The 17,179-nt window shown below is 56.8% G+C and overlaps 2 protein-coding genes across 4 annotated transcripts in view; one reads left to right on the forward strand and one right to left on the reverse strand.

The window, feature by feature from the left end:
* Positions 1 to 5,635, forward strand: part of ALPK3 (alpha kinase 3) — a 32,747-nt gene extending 27,112 nt beyond the window's left edge. The window contains exons 6-13 of the mRNA XM_077185575.1: positions 786 to 933; positions 1,981 to 2,108; positions 2,368 to 2,403; positions 2,521 to 2,795; positions 3,122 to 3,210; positions 3,446 to 3,663; positions 3,864 to 3,912; positions 4,063 to 5,635. Coding sequence (XP_077041690.1) covers positions 786 to 933; positions 1,981 to 2,108; positions 2,368 to 2,403; positions 2,521 to 2,795; positions 3,122 to 3,210; positions 3,446 to 3,663; positions 3,864 to 3,912; positions 4,063 to 4,384 — 1,265 coding nt within the window. The 3' untranslated portion in view covers positions 4,385 to 5,635. The remainder of the gene's footprint in view (positions 1 to 785; positions 934 to 1,980; positions 2,109 to 2,367; positions 2,404 to 2,520; positions 2,796 to 3,121; positions 3,211 to 3,445; positions 3,664 to 3,863; positions 3,913 to 4,062) is intronic.
* A 270-nt stretch (positions 5,636 to 5,905) lies between these two features.
* On the reverse strand, positions 5,906 to 16,448 carry LOC129126301 (sodium/nucleoside cotransporter 2-like). 3 transcript variants are annotated; one of them, XM_054642162.2, is made up of 19 exons: positions 16,326 to 16,448; positions 15,410 to 15,532; positions 14,098 to 14,224; positions 13,881 to 13,975; positions 13,449 to 13,540; positions 12,874 to 13,063; positions 12,416 to 12,557; positions 11,564 to 11,677; positions 11,123 to 11,200; positions 10,702 to 10,782; positions 10,288 to 10,368; positions 10,013 to 10,138; positions 8,695 to 8,825; positions 8,340 to 8,508; positions 7,967 to 8,164; positions 7,416 to 7,497; positions 6,843 to 6,941; positions 6,294 to 6,405; positions 5,906 to 6,200 (listed from the first exon to the last, which is right to left on the reverse strand). In XM_054642162.2, exons 3-19 carry the CDS (start codon positions 14,164 to 14,166, stop codon positions 6,077 to 6,079), a joined length of 1,983 nt encoding a protein of 660 aa, XP_054498137.2. In that variant the 5' UTR covers positions 14,167 to 14,224; positions 15,410 to 15,532; positions 16,326 to 16,448; the 3' UTR covers positions 5,906 to 6,076. The 3 variants fall into 3 exon arrangements, with proteins under 3 accessions (XP_054498137.2, XP_077041691.1, XP_077041692.1); XM_077185576.1 differs by lacking the exons at positions 15,410 to 15,532; positions 16,326 to 16,448 and having other exon boundaries at positions 14,098 to 14,871; XM_077185577.1 differs by lacking the exons at positions 5,906 to 6,200; positions 6,294 to 6,405; positions 6,843 to 6,941; positions 15,410 to 15,532; positions 16,326 to 16,448 and adding an exon at positions 7,159 to 7,283 and having other exon boundaries at positions 14,098 to 14,871.
* Positions 16,449 to 17,179: the final 731 nt, after the last annotated feature.

A 17,179-nucleotide genomic window follows, 5' to 3' on the forward strand; every position in this document is an offset into this window, starting at 1 on the left:
TGGTGCCACATGAGTTTTGTACATTTGTAGGGTTTTCAGCATCAGCCTTTGGCTGTGTGAAAGCCAAAAGTCTCCCCCAAGACTTCTATCCCAGTGCAGGGAGGGATGAGGAATGCAAGAGGCAGCAGTTCTGACACTGGCAGCTGTCTCTTACAGCCTGGGCCTTTCCAGCCCCAGGGATCATAGAATACTCTTGGTTTTGTTCTCTGTTTTCTGGGCCTCATCAAGCCTGATGCTGGCTGGGGATCCTGAGCTACCTGGTTGAGTGGAAAATGTCCTTCCTCATGGCAAGAAGTGGTCTTTAAAGTCCCTTCAAACCCAAACTGTGATTCCGTGATTCAGTGGGCATCACAGGGCACACACTCCTCTTCCACGTCTGTGGTCAATGCTAATTTGATTCCTTGTGGCATTGAATTAAAAAATCCTGGGGTTGAAGGAACCAGGTGATACTTTCACAGGAATTAGCACTCTTGCAAAGTAAGGGTAACCGTGATAAATCCCTACTTCAGTAGATAAATGTTTCCTCCAATATTCCATAGTGGTTTTCTGCCTTTCCTCTGGCCAGGCCTCACTGGGTATTGCTGCAGTGTTGAGCAAATTTGTACCACTTGTATCCCATCTCTTTATCCCAGTGGAGCTCTGAGACCTTCCCTGGGAGGGCAGAGTTACACGTGCTGACATACACGTGATGCCCAAAGCCCTGAGCAGCAGTGTGGGTGTAGGCTGGCTGTCCCCAGAGCTGCAGCCAGCACTCTGTCTCACCACCCATCTTTTTGCACCCTTAGCTCCACAGGTGGTCCGTAAGATCAGAGCAGAACAATTCTCTGATGCATCAGGAAACCTGAAACTTTGGTGTCAGTTCTTCAATATATTGAGTGATTCCAAGCTGACGTGGTACAAAGACGAGATCCCTGTAGCTGAAGCCCAAAGGAGGTAACCTGTCATTTCCACATTGTCACCTGTCACATCCTGCTCCTTGCCCTGCTGGGTTGAAGGTGTCACTCTTGCTAAGGAGCATGGGAAGCTCAGTGCATGGCACAGTGCATTGTGCACTTCATCATATCAGTGCCCACGGAGGGAAGGATTGCCCAAATGGGGAGTTGCTGACAAATTTATCTTATTGATGCTCCATCTGGAGTGTCTGCTTTGGGTACCCAAACCTTGGGGAGGGCAGAAAAGGTGTTATGCCCATCACAAAAATCAAGAGCTGGATGTGAACTGCAAAACTGGGGCCCCAAAGGATCCACGTGAGGGTGGCAGCCTCCCAGCAGAGCTGGGATGGTCTTCCATGCAACCACTACTGGGAAAAAGCAGCTCTGGCTGTGCCCTCTCTATCCCTTGGCACTGCCCTTGCACAGGGATAGTTCATATATTGATAGTGCATATTCAGACAGCTGGGTGGCTGGTTGTATCCTTTGGGTCTACTATGAAGAGCAACTTGTTCTCAAGCCCAGAGGATTTGTGTAGGAACATCATCCACATCAGTTAGGGTTTGCCTGATGCCATTGGTGGCATGAGTAGATGGTAAGTTAGGTGATTCTGGGGTAGAAATTGTCTCCTGGGGCAGATATTTGACCTGGGGCAGATGGGAAAGAGTGGCCATTGCTTTCCAGCAAACCAGAGCAGAGCCTGCTCAGCCAGTGGATCTCAGGATGAAGGTCCCACCTCTTCTCTCTGTGAAGCCCTGACCCAGCCTCACTCAGGCACAAGTATCTTTATCAGTCTGTAGCTCAATCCTGGCCAGATTTTGCAGGGCTTGTCTGGAGGATAAGCATCTCTGTTAGTCCAAACCACAGGGCAGGACTCCTGGTGCTGTGACATGCTGGGGGAGCAGCTGGGCTGCCCTTGGGATGGCTTTGTTTGTAGCCTTCTTCCATGCCCCCAAGGGCAGGATGTTGCCCACCCACAGTGCCTGTCACAGGGCTCCTGTGTGGCCCCACCACCACACGGGGATGTGGCCATGCTCCATTTCTTTTCCAGTGCTGGTGATGAGGGCCAGGCAGCTTTGGCTGTTGTGCAGGCATCCCAGAAGGACTGCGGAGTCTATCGGTGTGTGATCAGCAACGAGTACGGCACCGACTCCACAGATTTCCTGCTCAGCCCAGAAGGTGAGGAGCCCTCAGCAGCCTCTCACAGCTTCCTGGGTGTGCCGTGGGGTGGTGTAGCCAACTGCAGAGAAGGCTTGGTGCCAGGCTGCAGTGAGGGAGCCTTGGCACATTGTGTAACACCACCTCTGTGAGGTGCTTCTGCCTCTGCGTGCCAGCTGATTCCCACCATCCTGCCTGCCATCCCTAGCTGTGCAAGTGCATGGGGCAAGGTGGGATCATGGCAGGACTTTGACACCTCTTTGCTTTCTGTCTCCCCTAGTGTTGTCAGGATTTATCCTGCGGGAAGAGATTGAAGGTAAGGGCCACGTGATGAGCTGTGACTCTGCCCCTTGCTGAATGGGGCAGGCAGCTCTGGGGCAGCAGCAGGACGTGCCCATGTTGTCCCCTCCTCACCAGCTCTTCCTCCCACCAGTTGGAGAGGAGATCGAGATGACACCCATGGTGTTTGCCAAGGGTTTGGCTGATGCAGGCTATTGGGGGGATAAGCTCTTCGGGCGCGTGGTGAGTGAGGACCTGGAGGTTGGTGCTGGTTTCCTGCGCAAGGCGTGCCGTGCCAGGGCCATTTACGGCCTGGAGCCGGTCTTCGAGTCCGGCCACACCTGCGTCATCAAAGTGCACAACTTCATCGTCTTTGGGACCAAGAATGAGAACAGCCTCGTCGAGAAGAACTATGATATCACCATCCAGGTGGGCATCCCCTTGTGGGCCATCATCCACCTTTCTCCCTCCCACCCTCCCCACCTGTGTGTGAGTTGGTCCCCAGACAGTCCCCAGCTCTGTGTCCATTTTTGCTATTTCCTTCCACTTTTGGAATGCTCTGGGGTGGTCTAGCCAGGGGGCTGGACATGTCCTTGCCATTCTTAGCTTCAGCTCTTCCATCTGAGCAATGTGGAGTTGCTCAGGACTTTCCCATCACCCTTTGACCACCAGGAGAGGGAAACAATTGGCAGTGGTCCCAGGAGGCAGTCGTGCATGATGGAACAGGTTCTTGACTCTTCTGTTTGCATTTCCAGGAATGTAAAGTCCAAAACTCCAGTCGTGAGTACTGCAAGATCTTTGCTGCTGAGGCACGAGCAGTCCCTGATTTTGGAGCAGTGCCTGAGTAAGTGATGTGCTGCAGCTCCACTGGCTCGATGCCCTGGCAAAGCATTGCAGGGGACGGTGGGAAGCCTCCCTGTGGGTGTTGGGGCATCCCAAAGGCAGTGCACTCTACTCCCACAAATGGAAGGGATACTGGGAGGAAGGCAAAAACCAGGGTTGCAGACAGTGGTGTGAATCTCCACTTGCAGAGGAGGGAGAGCTCACCATGCTGACATTGTCTGTGAACTCCCACACAGGATAATTCCTCTGTACCTGATTTATCGTCCGGCCAACAACATCCCTTATGCCACGATGGAGGAGGACCTTGGCAGGCCCTGTGAGCAGTACTGTGTCACTGAGAGAGATGGCAGCTTGGTGGCACGAGGCACCTCGGAGATTGTGCTCAAATGCTGCACCTTCCAGCATTGGGTTTACCAGTGGACAAATGGAAACATCCTCGTGACTGACATGGAAGGTAAGGGGATCTCCTGTGTGGTGCCCATGGCCCATCACCCCCCTCCAGCCTGGAAAGAAAGAAAAGCCCCAGGAGGGGCTTGCCCTCCTGCCTCTCTCCCACCCCATGCCATGGAACCCTCTACCCAGGGCAATGACCTGCCCTTGGTACTGGTGGCTGTCCTTCTCTGGACAGAGACTGGTTGTCCTCTTAAATTACAGGAGTGGGCTGGAAGTTGACCAACGTGCGGATCGCTACCAACCTGAAAGGGTGAGTGACTTCCAGCTCTGGAGCAGGGTGGCCCTGGCTGTCCCCAGCTCTGCCATGGTGGTAACCATGGTCAGGCTCCATCCTATCCTCGCAGCCCTGGTGGGACATCTCCTGGTGCAAGGCAGGAGCTGAGGATAGCTGTGTTGGCAGGTACCAGGGGCTGAAGGAGAGCTGCTTTCCCTCCCTGCTGGAGCAGTTCCCGGCCGCTCACAAGTGCAATCACTACTGCAACATCCTGGGCCTGAAGATGCTGGAGCCAGCCAAGCCCAAGGGCTCCAAGAGCCCCTGCCTGGGCAGGAAGTCTGCCCAGTCCAGCCCCCAGCTCCAGAAGAAGGTGCTGACAAGTCCTCAGAGCACCCGCAAGGCTTCTGTGAGCCCCAAGAGCTCCCGGAGAGCTGCAGAAACAGGGGAGGCCTCAACAGCCTGCAAACCCAGGTCAGGAGAGAGCAACAGAGCTGGCTGCCCACAGTAGTCAGAGCTGCTGCAGCTGAGATTCCTGCTCTGGCCCCCAGCCTGGGCCCAGCACGTGACCAGTGTGGGAAGGGAGGCCCTGGCAGTGGCCTTCTCCGTGGGGCTCCTGCCCGGCCCGCAGCGCTTGCATTGTGTGGTGTGTGCTAATTGTGAGTGGCTGGGCTGGGCCACGGGGGCTGTGAGGCACAGGCCACCTGCCCAGTACCTCTCTACAGGAGCTGCTGCTGGAGCCTGTGGGACCGTGTGCCTCTCCACGCTCGGACTCGCTTTCCTTTCTCAACTTTCCACAGGCCTTCCTTAAGGCAGGGGCAGAGCTTCTCCCTCGAGCTTTGCAGGCTCAAGGGAGAATGTCCTTGCCTGGCTCCCCGGCAAACTGTGAGTCCTGGACACCCTTGTGGTTCCCAGCACCTCATGTCCCTCTCTGTGTCCCCATAAAGTGACCGGGCCAAGCCTTGCCAGTGCTGTCAAGGATGAGAACCCCACCAGTGCCCAGGCAGTCCCCAGTGCCCTGGCACACCCTTTTCCCTGCAGAGGGTTCCAGCAGTTGCTGCAGGGCTCCTCTGCTGTGGTGTGGGGCTCTGGGGTGTTGGCTGGTTCCAGGGCAGAGTGTTTGCCACTGGTACCAGGAGCTGCATAGGGATGGGATTTTGCACCCCTGCCCTCCCCTGCTTCCCAGGGAAGTCTCCCACCCTGTTGCTGGGTGGCTGCTGAGGGTGGCTGTGCTGCTCTGGATGGTGGCTGGTGCTATGGTAAGGATGCTCTACCTCACACGGGATACCAGGGAGCAGGGCAAAGGGGCGACTTCCCCTCCATACCAGGCTCTGCCTTGGTACGTGGGGGTGTCTGTCCCACAGGAATTGCTGCTCCTTGCCCCCTGCCATACATAGACCCTGTATGCCCTAGCCCCACAGCACAATCTGGTGCTCAGCATCACCCCTGGACCCCATCACATGCTGGACTCCTGTGGCAGCTGGCAGTACCCACTCCAAATCCTGCTGCCCCTGGCTCGAGGCAGTGATGGACATGCACAGGAGCTGTCTGCTCCATCACCCTGCAGAGCATCCCCTTCCTCAGGGCGTTGCAGGAGGGTGCTGGGTGCCAGCACGCTGCAGGATGGGGTCCCAAGCAGTGGCTCAGTGCAGCCTGATGGAGGGAAGGGGCTGGGCTGGGGGCGTGGTGTGCTCTGGGCTCCAGGTCCTTTGTCCTTGGGTGACTGTAAGATACCGATGTGCATAACGCGGCTGCGTTGGGACTGGGTGCTCTCGAGTGCAATAAAGCGAGAAGGACTGGCCTGTTCCCTGGCACTGTGGTCCCTCTGGGAGAGCTGCACCCAAGTACAGTGGGTTGCCTTTGTGTTCCATCCATGTCCCGTGGGGGAGAAGAGGGAGGCTGGGGCCAGAGCCCAAGGCTGGCAGCAGACAGTCTGCAGTGGGTTGGGGTGCAGCCCCAGCAAACAACCTTGTGCTGTGTGCAACAGCCATAGTCAGGGGTCTGAGGGCAAGCACACAAGGGTTGCCATAATTTATTTGGGAGCTGCTCCCTTGTGTCCACAGGGCCAGCACCTAAGGGTGCAGGTTGCAGGGTGCACGCAGCTGTCTGTCGGCACTGGAGTGCAGACCAGACGCTCAGGTTTCTGTTGGGGTTTTTTCTGCTTTTGGGGATAGGCCTTGTAGGCCCTGGTGCTCCCCCAGTTCTAGAATGTCCATGCACAGGATGTGTGGTTGTAGTGTGCACAGCACTCCTGGAGCCACAGCACGCTCTCTGCCTGCTCAGCCCAGGATCCCGTGAAGGACAGAGTCCCATTCTGGAGCACCGAGCTGGAAGGAGAGACACAGGGTCAGGACAAGCTGCTGCCCCAGCAGCTGGGTCCTTGGGCAGGACCAGATGGCTCTGGGGCCCCTCACACCCACCTGGCAAAGAGCTGCTTACAGCAGGTGTACATGGTGTAGCTGGTCGAGCTGAAGTTGGTGGTGCTGAAGAACATGGCGCAGTCACCCACCTCTGTTGGCACATGGAGGAGACCTGGGGGACAAGGTCTTCTGTTGGGACTTAAGAGGGACCATGGATCCAAATTCCATACCCCAAGCAAGCTGTGAGCTCTGTACCCCATGCCTGCTCACAAGTTCCACACCCTGACTATACATCCTTGCAAATCCTGTACCTGGGACTGTGCAGGCCCCACCTCACCCCCCAAGACTTCAGGGTGCTCCTTGCCATACTCCAAAAGTTGCCCTTGAAATGTTCCAGCCCAGAAGAGGATGAGGGCCCCAGGAGAGCTGTTGAGCTTGGGCTGCCCTTGGCAGAGCCATGAGGGGAGAGCAGGGTTTGAAGGCTCTGGCAGAGCCATGGGGAGACAGGCCAGCCACCTCCATCCCTGAATGCTGCATTTATGGGCCTTCAGCCCTGTGCTCACCCCTCCCTGGATCTCCTGGCCCTGGTGCCAGTGGGCAGAGACCTACCTGCCAGGCAGGCATTGAGCATGGAGACACACATGCCAGTGAGCAGGGCCCGCAGCACCACGGAGGCAAAGTCACCCTTGCGCTGGGGCGCTATGGAAGCTGTGGGGGCAGAACAGACGGGGGTCAGTCAGATCCTTGCTCCTGCTCTACACCTAATGGGGGACAGATGGGGACATCATGAAAGCCTCCTCAGTCCTGAGTGCCCTGCCCACCCCAGCTCCTGCTGTCTGGAGGATGTGGTGATCCCAGCCAGCACCCAGTCTGCTGTCTGTCCGTCCTGGCATAGCTCTGTGCTCACCCTGCACCCATGTGTGATCCACCAGAGCCCTGAGCACTCCCAGCACTGGAGTCTCTCTGCCCTGTGGCTGGGTGATACCCAGGCTTGGTGTGCTCTTCCCCATGGGTACAGTGCAAAATCATCCTGGTTGTCTCATGCAAATCCTGTATATGGCAGACACCAAACATGGAGGCTTGAGGACAGCAAATTCCTTCTGCCTCAGCTGAGCTCTTGCTCCCTGACCCAGGACCCCACTCCCAGAGTGCCCAGGCACTCAGGATGTCAGTCACACTCACACAGGGCTCCCAGCGTGATGCCAATGGAGCTGAAGTTGGCGAATCCACAGAGGGCAAAGGTGGTGATGCTCTCAGCTCGCTCCTGGAGGGCACAGCAGCAGGAGATAGTCATGTCTGCCCTGGAGCAGCCCCTGCTGAGCACCACATTGGAGCTCCCAGATAGACATGATAGAGAGAACTCCCCCACCCCAATCCCTTCTCTGTCAGCTGTTTTTGGGAGCAAGGATGAAGGCTCTTCCTGGAAGAGGCTGGGCTAGGGGGACAAGGGTCTCTGTAGCACCATGATCAAGGAGCAGGATAAATGGGAAGGGGCTTCACTGACTCTTTCCTCCCACACCGAGCCATTAGCAAAGATCCAAGTCTAACTGGACATAAGTGCCCACCCACTCCCAGCTCCATCATCCTTGGTTCAATGATCTTAGAGGACTTTTCCAAACTCAATGGTTCTATGATCCTCTGCCTGCCCACCGCCCTGCCTAGCCAAGTGCCATGCCCCATTCCAGCTGGCTCTATCCCTGCCCTGTGCCTGGCAGGGTGGCAGGTGCCCTCACAGATATCCACTGCTTCCGGCTCCCGTCCCACTCCTCCAGGCCCATCAGACGGTTCTTCTTGTACGTGGCCAGCTGCTGGTACGCCACAAACTCGTTCAGGAAGATCTTGATCCCCAGGAGCTCAGCCACCACCGGTGAGTCTGCCCAGTCTGCCCCCATGAGAAAGGCCAAAGGCATGAGGACATAGGAGCAGATCACCTGGGAAAAGCATCCCAGAAGGGAATGACTCAGAGCTGACCTGCACGGCCGCCAGATTGGACATCTGCTGCCAGCGTTTGCCAAGAACACAGCAAGGGTCTCAGCAGCTCACTGAGGCAGCGGGCAGAGGTGGGGATGGGTGGGGGATGCAGGATCTGCCGGCTCTTGGGGATACCTGGAAGGTAAGACCCTCAATGTCTACCATCTCCCCAAACCAGCGCAGGGCAGCGTTGATGAACTCCAGCACGGCCAGGAAGGCGATGAGGTTGGCCGCAATGTTGGCCACGAGCCCCACGGAGTTGGCAGCCCCACTGCTAGCAGCTTCCAAGATGTTCTGCTCTTCCCTGCATGGAAAAAGACCCCAATGTACTCATCTGGCTGGGCATCCCCCATGCCAGGTCAGCGCCCACTCCATGGATGTGTGCACACCACAGGCTCTCCCAGCCCTGTGTGCCCCAAAGTGCCACCACAGTTTCCCTGCAGGACACGGACACGTGCAGCCCCACTCCAGCCCCTCTGCTCACACTCACCCTCGGGAGATGCGGATGCTTGCTCTGCCCTTGAACTTGGACTCCTCCACTTCAGGGTAGACGAGTTTGGCCATGCCGAGGGCACAGGGCGCAGCCATCACAGAAGCTGCAATCAGTGATGCTGCATCAATCTGCAAGGTGCACACCAGAGGCATAGGCACCTCTGCGCAGGGCTGTGCCCCATGGCCTGCCACCCCAGGGCATTCCAGCACGTGCCTGGCATCAGCCAGTGACACTCGAGCAGTTCAGGGCTCTCCACTTGCTGAAGGTGGGAAAATTGGCTCTTTTCCCATCTAAGCAGGCGTGCACGTGGGGCAGCTTGCCTGCATGGAGGCGATTGCTGGAGCTGCAGTGATTGTAGCCTTGGTGACATGAATCTCTCCTGCTGTTTGACTTAATCATAATGGTTTTTGTCCCTTCCTTGTCCCTTTTTATTGCTATCAGAGCAATATGTTGAACAACACTGTTACCTTCTACCTGCTGACGAAGGGCCAAGCTCCCAGCCTCACCCCTCCCCTGGCAATGTCTCATTTCTCTGACCTTCCACCTTTGGTTCTCCATTTAAGGACACTAATTAATGTTTAAATAGCAGGAGCTCAGGCAGCAGGTTAAGGGAAAGGTTTGTTTGGAGCACTGATGAACTAGAGAGGGCATCCCTGGAGGCTTGGTGCCAGACGTGCCCAGGCAATGCTGGAGGAGCAGGGATTCTTCCCTTGGGAGAAGAGGAGGGGGCTGGGTATTGCTGTTTCTGTTTAAAAGGGGCTTGGAGGGGAGACACTGCTCAGTGACAGCCAGTGAAAAGGTGAGAATCACAGACACAGTTTCAGTTGAATATAAGGAAAAATTGTTTCTTGTGTCTGAGGCACCTGTGGGGGAAACCAGAGAGGCTGGGGGAATTTCGATCCATAGGATGTTCACCACCAACCTGGACAAGGTCCTGGGCATCCCCTCAGTTGCCATAACCTCAGCTGGCAGGAGGGTGGGTCAGACACCCCCCACCAGAGGGTCTTTCCAAGCTATATTATCCCGTGGTTCTGTGGGATTTGCTCTGCTTGCTGTGCAGGGACACAGGGTAAGGCTCCCATAGCACTGCCTTCTACCTGGCAGGGCTCCAGGGCTCTGGCCAGGCCAGCAAAGGTGGGGTTGGATCAGGTGTCTTTGGGACAAGGTGGGTCTGGACACCCTGCTCTTATCCTGCTTAGGGAAGGGACCATGAGGCACCTGCTGGGGGTCTTCCCTCATCCCCAAGTCCAGGGCAGTTCTTGCATGTCATACCCTGTGGCAGGGAGCATGTGGATCCAGCTGCTCTTGCACTCACCCCAAAGGATATGTAGGCACCCATCACGCTGCCTGCGATGGTGGAGAAGCCACCAGTCATCACAGCATGGATTTCTGACAGGGTCATGTCTGCGAGGTATGGGCGGATGAGCAGCGGCGCTTCGCTCTGTGGAGGAGGAGGAGAAAACCCTGCTGTCCTCAGGATGGGGCCACACAGGGCCACAGGTCTCATAGGGAGGGAGAAGACCCTTTCTCCAGGGCAGGCTCAGCTGCAAGCACTGAGGAGCTGGATCTGCTGCCAGACCAGGACCTTACCTGTCCCACAAAAATGTTCCCTGCCACGCTGAGAGTCTCAGTGGCAGTGGTGGCCATTGAGACTTGAAGCACCCAGGAGATCTGGGGAAAGACAAGGCCACTGTGTTGACAGAGGCTCCAGGCACCCTGCCACCATACCCACAAAGCCAGGCACTGTTTGGCCCCTGCATGGAAGTGATCCTGGGAAGCACCCCCAGACCAGGAGGAAACATCAGCTCTAGGGTTCAGGTTTTTAAGCTTTCTGAGAAGGACATGCTAGAAAGACAGGGGTTGTGTCTATCCTTTTAAGCAGGACAAATCACCCCAAATTAGCACCATAATTTTCCTAGGACATCTCTCAGCTGACCATAGTAGACAGAGAAGCCAACAGGTTCTTCTTCCCACTGCCATCCCAGATAAGGAGTGAGGCCCTACCTTGAGAATAACCCACTGCATGACACCGAGGTAGTAGAGGATGGACGTCACACAGCTGAAGAAAACAATGATGGGCAGGCTCTGCAGGCAAGGCACAGGGTTAAAGGAGAGCTGAGCCACACATCCCAGCACCCATGGGCACCAGGCTGGGCATGGTGTGGTACTGCACAGCCAGCCCACACTGCTGGGGTGCCACAACACCCAGCCAGGCTGGCAGGAGGGACAGGGACCAGTGCAAATCCTCCATGGCACTGAGGAAGTCCACAGGTGGATACACAGCTGAGGGAGATCCATCTCTGAGATGGTTGAGCTCTACCACAGCAGATCTGGCTGCATTTAGCTCTGTGCTCTCACGGACCCAACAAAGAGGCAGACCAGAAGAAAACCTCCCCCATGCCCCATTCCCCATTCCTTGACTGACCTGGAAGGCAAAGACTTCTTCAATGAGTGTGTTCCCAAAGACAAAGCTGGAGCCAGCTGTGGTGTAGCCCAGGAAGTACTGCAAGGGAAGAAGTTACAGTCTAGGACAGAGATCTCCATCAGGTCCTTCTCTGATATCTCATTCTGCCTAATGAGGGCCTGTGCCCCAGTCCCACAGCTCACTTCACTGCACACCAGAGAATGACCCTCTGAGACCTAAGATAGAGATCCTGGTGGGCTGTCCCAAAGGCACAGGGCCCTGCTACAGCCTGGAAGGGAGAGCACAGTGAGGGCTCTGGGCTGCTGCAGAAAACCAGGGAAGAGTTGGGTGCCCTCCAGTCCCGAGCATGCAATCCCTGCCATGTCCCCTCCCCATGCCACACTCTGCTTTTCCTGTTAATCTCAGGGTACAGGCACAGGATGGGATGAGTAGATGCAGTACCTGGACCTGGTCTCCCAGCCACTGGAAAGCTTGGGTGCCAGGAGTCGTTCGGAGGACAAAGAGTCCAAGTAAGAACTCCAAACCAAGACCCCAGAAAACAGCTCTCCAGGACACCTGGGGACAAAAAGCAGAACAGGAGCTGCAATGTTTTCAAGGCCTACAGGCTTCCTCCTCTGGTTTCCAGCTGCTGCAACAGCAGCACATGACAAACACCACACACTGCCCCAGGGTGAAGGTCATGGGGAGACCAATAAAGTGGTACAGAAACCAACAAATGTGGGTTGGTGACAGAGCCAGAAATGAGTTGGTGAGACTCTGGAACTGGCTGGAACATAACCTGCCAGGCTGACCCAGGATACAAGCACAAAGACCTTATGATGATTGGTAGCACAGACCTGCTAGATTGAAACTGTTTGTTCAATAACCCTTTGGAGGAGCAGGATGGGGAGACTGCCCAAAGCATTGCAGCAGTTTGGGCTGAAAGCCAGCAGGATTTCAGTCACTTCTGACCAAGGCTCCCAAGGCACCTGAAGCCCAGGTGTGGGTCAGGTGCTGGGTTTCTGGGTCTCACCCACTGTGAGGGACATGGCAGAAAATAGGACAGAGGCATGCAGGGGAGCCCTGGGTTGGGAAATGGGAAGGAGAGCAATGGGACGAAGAGCAGTGAGGTGGCTTTGGGGTCTATCCACCCAACCAGCTCAGCTCCTCAGGCTGCACCCAGCTCTGCCCAGCTCTGCTGGGCTTCTGCTTCCTCCAGAGAAGGGGATACCAGGGGGAACAAAGAGCTTCTCCAGTGCTGGGTGTTCACCTCCTGCAAGGGGCCTGATGGTCAGTCACACCTGAAACACGTACCGCACCGTGGTGCTTGGAGCAGGCAAACAGGAACAGCACCAAAAAGCAGAAACCACCTAATGAGATGAGCTGCTCTGGGTTTCTGCCAGTGTCCAAAGCCAGCCACACAATCAGGCCTGCCAGGAGGGCCACCCACAGGAGCCTGCAGAGGAAACCCCAGACTGTCAGCAAGATGATGTCCCCACAGGGAGAGAAGCTCATGAAGGGCAGGAGCCCACTGTGATGGAATTGCCACTGTAAGGTCCATGTATCTGCAGAACCTGGGGCTCAGGCACAAGTGAGGCTGTGAACAGCCATCACTACTGAGGCAGAGCACACAGACATCTCTGCAAAGCTTTTAAATGGTCCCCAGGCTGGGCCATGCTCACCATTTGCCAGGTGCCAGCATGGCACATGCAGAGCCATGGGAGGGAACCCAGGTGCTGGGAGGGATCTGGCCCTTCCTTCTCCTGACTCACCATTTCAGCCACGGCCAGGCCTTTTGGAAGCACTTCCCAATGGGGCGGAGGAGCAGCAGAACCTTTGCCCCACAGTGCTTCTGGAAGACCTCCCAGCAGATGAAGAAGACAACCACAGCAGTTATCACCACCAAGGCGAGGGCTCGCTGGAAGTTGAGGTAACAGGCCGCAATGAAGTAGCACAGGTAGGCTGGAGAAGGCACATTGGGAGTCAGAAACATCAGGGTTGTAGGATCACGGGTTCATAACTCACTGGGGCCAACCACAAGGTTCATTTCCTCCCAATGTCCTTCCGTGGCCACCCTTGAGGATCCCATCTTTGTGTGAGGAGAGCTTAAGAGCACCACCCCAGCAGGGAGCAGAAGGGGCACAGTAAACCCTTTGGGCAGGTGGAGAAAGGGCAGGGGGACAGTGAGGTGAATGAAGATAGAACTGGGCAGCAGTGGTGGGGTGAGGAGGGGGCAGTGAGGCTGCTGGGAATGGATGCAACCTCCACACACTGGACAGTGTTCAGTCAGTGGAGTCTGGAGGCACAGCCAGCCAAAGGGGTGGGGATGGGGAGTCTCAGTCCTCACCTACTGCAAGGAGCCCCAGGACAACTCTTCTCATCACCTTGGCATGAGCCTTGCAGAAATGCTGTGCCTTGGATGCCGGCTGCAGGGCCTTCCTGGGGAGAGTCACATGCCAGAGAAAGGAGAGACGCAGAAGATGGACAGGGAAGATCAGCCCAAGCCAAACCACCCCAAGTGCACCAACCCACCAGAGCCAGCCATGAGCATGGCTCCCACTGGGCACTGCCAACAGCAGGAGGTGGTACAGGTGGGCCATGCTGAGGAACCCACGCTCACCATCACCTGCTATGGGGACAGAGACCTGCCAGTGGCACCCTACAGGGCCACACGGAGCCATCAGACACTGTCCCCACCTCAATACCACCCTACTCTGCTCCCAAACCTCTGCCAGGTTTGTCTCTGGCAGAGCTCACACATCTGTGCAGATCATCCCACCTGCAGTAGGAGGAGAATCTCCCTTTCCCTTCTCTTCTCTCCTCTTGGTTCTCACTGTGTAGACCACCACATTCCTCATAGTGTCTGTTCTCTCCCTGGAAAACATCATTAACTGAGCACTGGGAAGGGAAGGGAAGGGAAGGGAAGGGAAGGGAAGGGAAGGGAAGGGAAGGGAAGGGAAGGGAAGGGAAGGGAAGGGAAGGGAAGGGGAACTTACCTCGAAGCTGAAAGCTGGGTTGTCTGTGCCCTTATCAAGGCTGTCCAGGGTTATCTGGTTTCCTTCCATCTCCAGAAGCTCCTTTGCTTCAGTGTATATGGGAAACCCTGGGAGGGTTCGATGCTGGCTGGGGAGAGCAAAATGGGATCACCCCTGGGAAGCTCAAAGTCCCACTCTGCTTTTCAGTTTTGGGGCCCTGAGAGGAGAGCACCCCTTGCAGTCAGTGTTCAGAGCAGGTCCTGCCCCAGCACATCGAGGGACCATCCTGTGGGGTCCTCAGGCCATGGTGCTGGTGGGCTGAACTCTTTGTTCTCCTGTAACTCTAGAGAGGTCTTTGCTGTGCTTCCAAGGGATTATAGGAGAGGACTGAATGCAGCAGAGAGTGCTGGTACTCCCCCTCCAAGTTGGTGACAGTGTCCACCAGCCTCTGTGAGCCTCTTTGTATTGGAATAATACCAATATAGCCGGACAGGACGTGCCTGAGCTTGTCTGGCCCTTGCTGCTGAACCAAATAGCGGCACTGTGGTGTTTTCACCTCAGAGACACTTTTGGCTGGCTGGGTGCTGCTGCTGAGCACGTGGAGGCAGGTCCAGGCACGCAGGAGCTCTGGTGGTGGCGGGATGGAGCCTCTGGCAGAGAAGCTTTATGGTGAAGGAAAGGAGTCGGTTCTGATGGAGAGTTTTGATCCAGAGCTTTCTTCTGGCCCGCAGGCCTCGGAATCCAGCAGCAGAACTCCCCAAACTGTGTGGTTGCTGGCTCTTTTAACCCCGGGAAGAGGAGGAGGGAAGGGGTAGGGAGCCACCAACCAGGTACAGGAGAGGAGGTCTTAAGGAACAAAGGACACCTGGATGGCCCAATGTCCCCCCAGGGGTAGAGAGCATCCTTTGAATCTGCCAATCACTCAAACACCCTTCTGGAATTCCAGGATTGACAGACAGCGCTGGGAGGGGTCAGGGAGGGGAAAGGAGAGGTGACTGACACACCCAGCAGGGAATTATCAGGGGAGGGACCAGGTTTCTGAAGTAAACCCTGAAATCACAACACAACACCTTTGCAAGAGGGATTTTTCAAAAAGTATCCTTCATCCTCAAAAGGTCTTGGTTCAACTAAGTAAGATGAGGAAGAAGATGCTTTCATGCTGATAACACAGCGAAGGAACGAAGGGTGGGAATGATTGGTAGTTTGCATAGGGATTTGTCCTAAAAGAGAATCATACTGGGAGAACTGGTCCAGCAAACCCAGAAGAACCAGGGTTATGCCAGGGCAGGAACCCTTGGAGCATCCCATTTGGACACCCACCCGGTTCCCCTACCTGGAGAAGGACAAGGGAAGAGCAGAGAGTCGCAGGCAAGGCAGTGATTGACTGTAGAAGCACTTCTGTGTGAGGACAGAGGCAGTAAGATGTTGTCTTTGCTTTGAGGAGAATTGTAGAGCTCTGTGTGAAGAAGCAGGAGATCACAGGGTCATCGCCAGTTTCTCTCAATGTCCATTGAAGGGAAAGACTCAGCCTCAAATGCAACAGGTGAAGGTGGGGAGTTTTGGAGAACATCCTCCTCATCATGGGACCTCATGGCAGCTGGTGGTGGAGTGGCCAGGGCTCCACAGGCTGGCAGAGCCACCACAGGGAACCACTGGAGTGTCCCTGGGTTCATGGCTCCTCAGCAGCAGGGCAGGACCCAGGGCCATGGTGGGAACCCAGGGCCTCCAACATCGCTGGTGCTCCTGGTGCTCAGGGATGTCTCTCCAGGACCCTGGCAGAGATCAGGAGGATCCCCCTCCCCAAGTCCATCACCACTCCAAGGACACTGCCCAGTGCCCAGTGCTCCAGGATCTCACGGAGTTCCAGGACCACCCCAGGTTCCTGGCTGTGCCACCATCTCAGGCTCAGTGCCCGCCAGGGCTGATGCCACCTCCTTTTCCCCCACCCTGCCAGTCCCAAAATCTCTTGTTTTGGTGCAGTCTCATTGGCTGCTGTCCCCTCGGGAGCGGGACCACATGGACAGGAGATAACGAGGGAGGGAGCAGACGGGTGTCCCCAGTGCCCCCTGCATACCTGTGTCCCTGCTCACTCCTGCTCCCTGCGTCCCCCGCAGCCTCTGGAGCAGCGTGGCCGCGGCACCCCCTGCCCTGTGTCCCTCATCCCCCGAGTCCTCACACCCCCGGTGGCCTCGTGCCCTCCGTGTCCTCAGGGCTCCCCCGCGCTGGCACCGCCGTCCCCCGGCACTCACCCTCAGCCCTGCCGGCCCCGCAGCTGCCGGTCCCGTGTCCGGTTACCCATTAACAGCTCGGTCCAAAGAGCTGGGCTGGGCGCTGCGGCGCCGGGGCCGCCCGGCTCCTCCCGGGGCTCACGCCCGGCTGCCAGGAAGGGCGGGCAGGGAAGCCCAGCGGCGTGGCCGTGCAGGGCACCGTGCCATCCAAAGGAGGGGCAGCCGAGGGACTTTCCCCCTTGGCAAAACGAGCCTGCAGGAGAAATATTGAAAGTAGAAATCAAACTTTTACCGCACCCCGGGAAACGCTTTCCAAAGGAAAACAGAGTGCGCCACACGTGGCCCCCAAGGCTTCAGTGGCATGAAGCCATGTCCCCTGGTCCCTGAGAAGGACGGGGTGGAAGCCAACAAACACGTCCCCTTGCACTGTGTGTCCGAAACCCCCTTTTCATGCAGGATGATGGGAATCCTATGCCCAGGTTTGTGCGCTCTGCTGGTAGCTCCCGCTCTTTGTTTGCACAGGGAGCGGTGATGTGGCTCCGAGGGTGCCAAAGCGAGGTTGGCAGGAGTCAGTTCAGGCATCGGTGATTAGCGATGCCACGGGGCAGTCAGGGCACCAGGTGCCGCACGCTGCCCGTAAACAAAGCGCTCTCCGTGCCAGGCTGCGCCTTCTCCCCGCGGGTTCGGCCAATGCAATCCCGCTAGAGCTGCCCAAGGCTGGGCAGCGAGGGCGGCAGGGCGCAGGGCAGCGTGTGGGTGACAAAGGGAGAAAGCGTGAAAGCGGCGGCTGCGACGCTGGGCTGAGCGGCCTCAGCGCGCCTCGGCGAGGTCCCCCAGCCCGCATGTGGCACTCGCAGCACACCCAGAGGCAGCCC

This window comes from Agelaius phoeniceus, chromosome 13 (assembly GCF_051311805.1).
Source record: "Agelaius phoeniceus isolate bAgePho1 chromosome 13, bAgePho1.hap1, whole genome shotgun sequence".
In the NCBI taxonomy this organism is placed as follows: Eukaryota; Metazoa; Chordata; class Aves; order Passeriformes; family Icteridae; genus Agelaius; species Agelaius phoeniceus.

Coding starts and splice junctions, on each gene's coding strand:
- LOC129126301 (XM_054642162.2), bottom strand. CDS start 14,166: ATGGAAGGAAACCAGATAACCCTGGACAGCCTTGATAAGGGCACAGAC. Junction 11,678..12,415: donor GCTCCAAGCACCACGGTGCG/GTACGTGTTTCA, acceptor TTTTGTCCCCAG/GTGTCCTGGAGAGCTGTTTT. Junction 6,406..6,842: donor GCTCAATGCCTGCCTGGCAG/GTAGGTCTCTGC, acceptor CTTGTCCCCCAG/GTCTCCTCCATGTGCCAACA.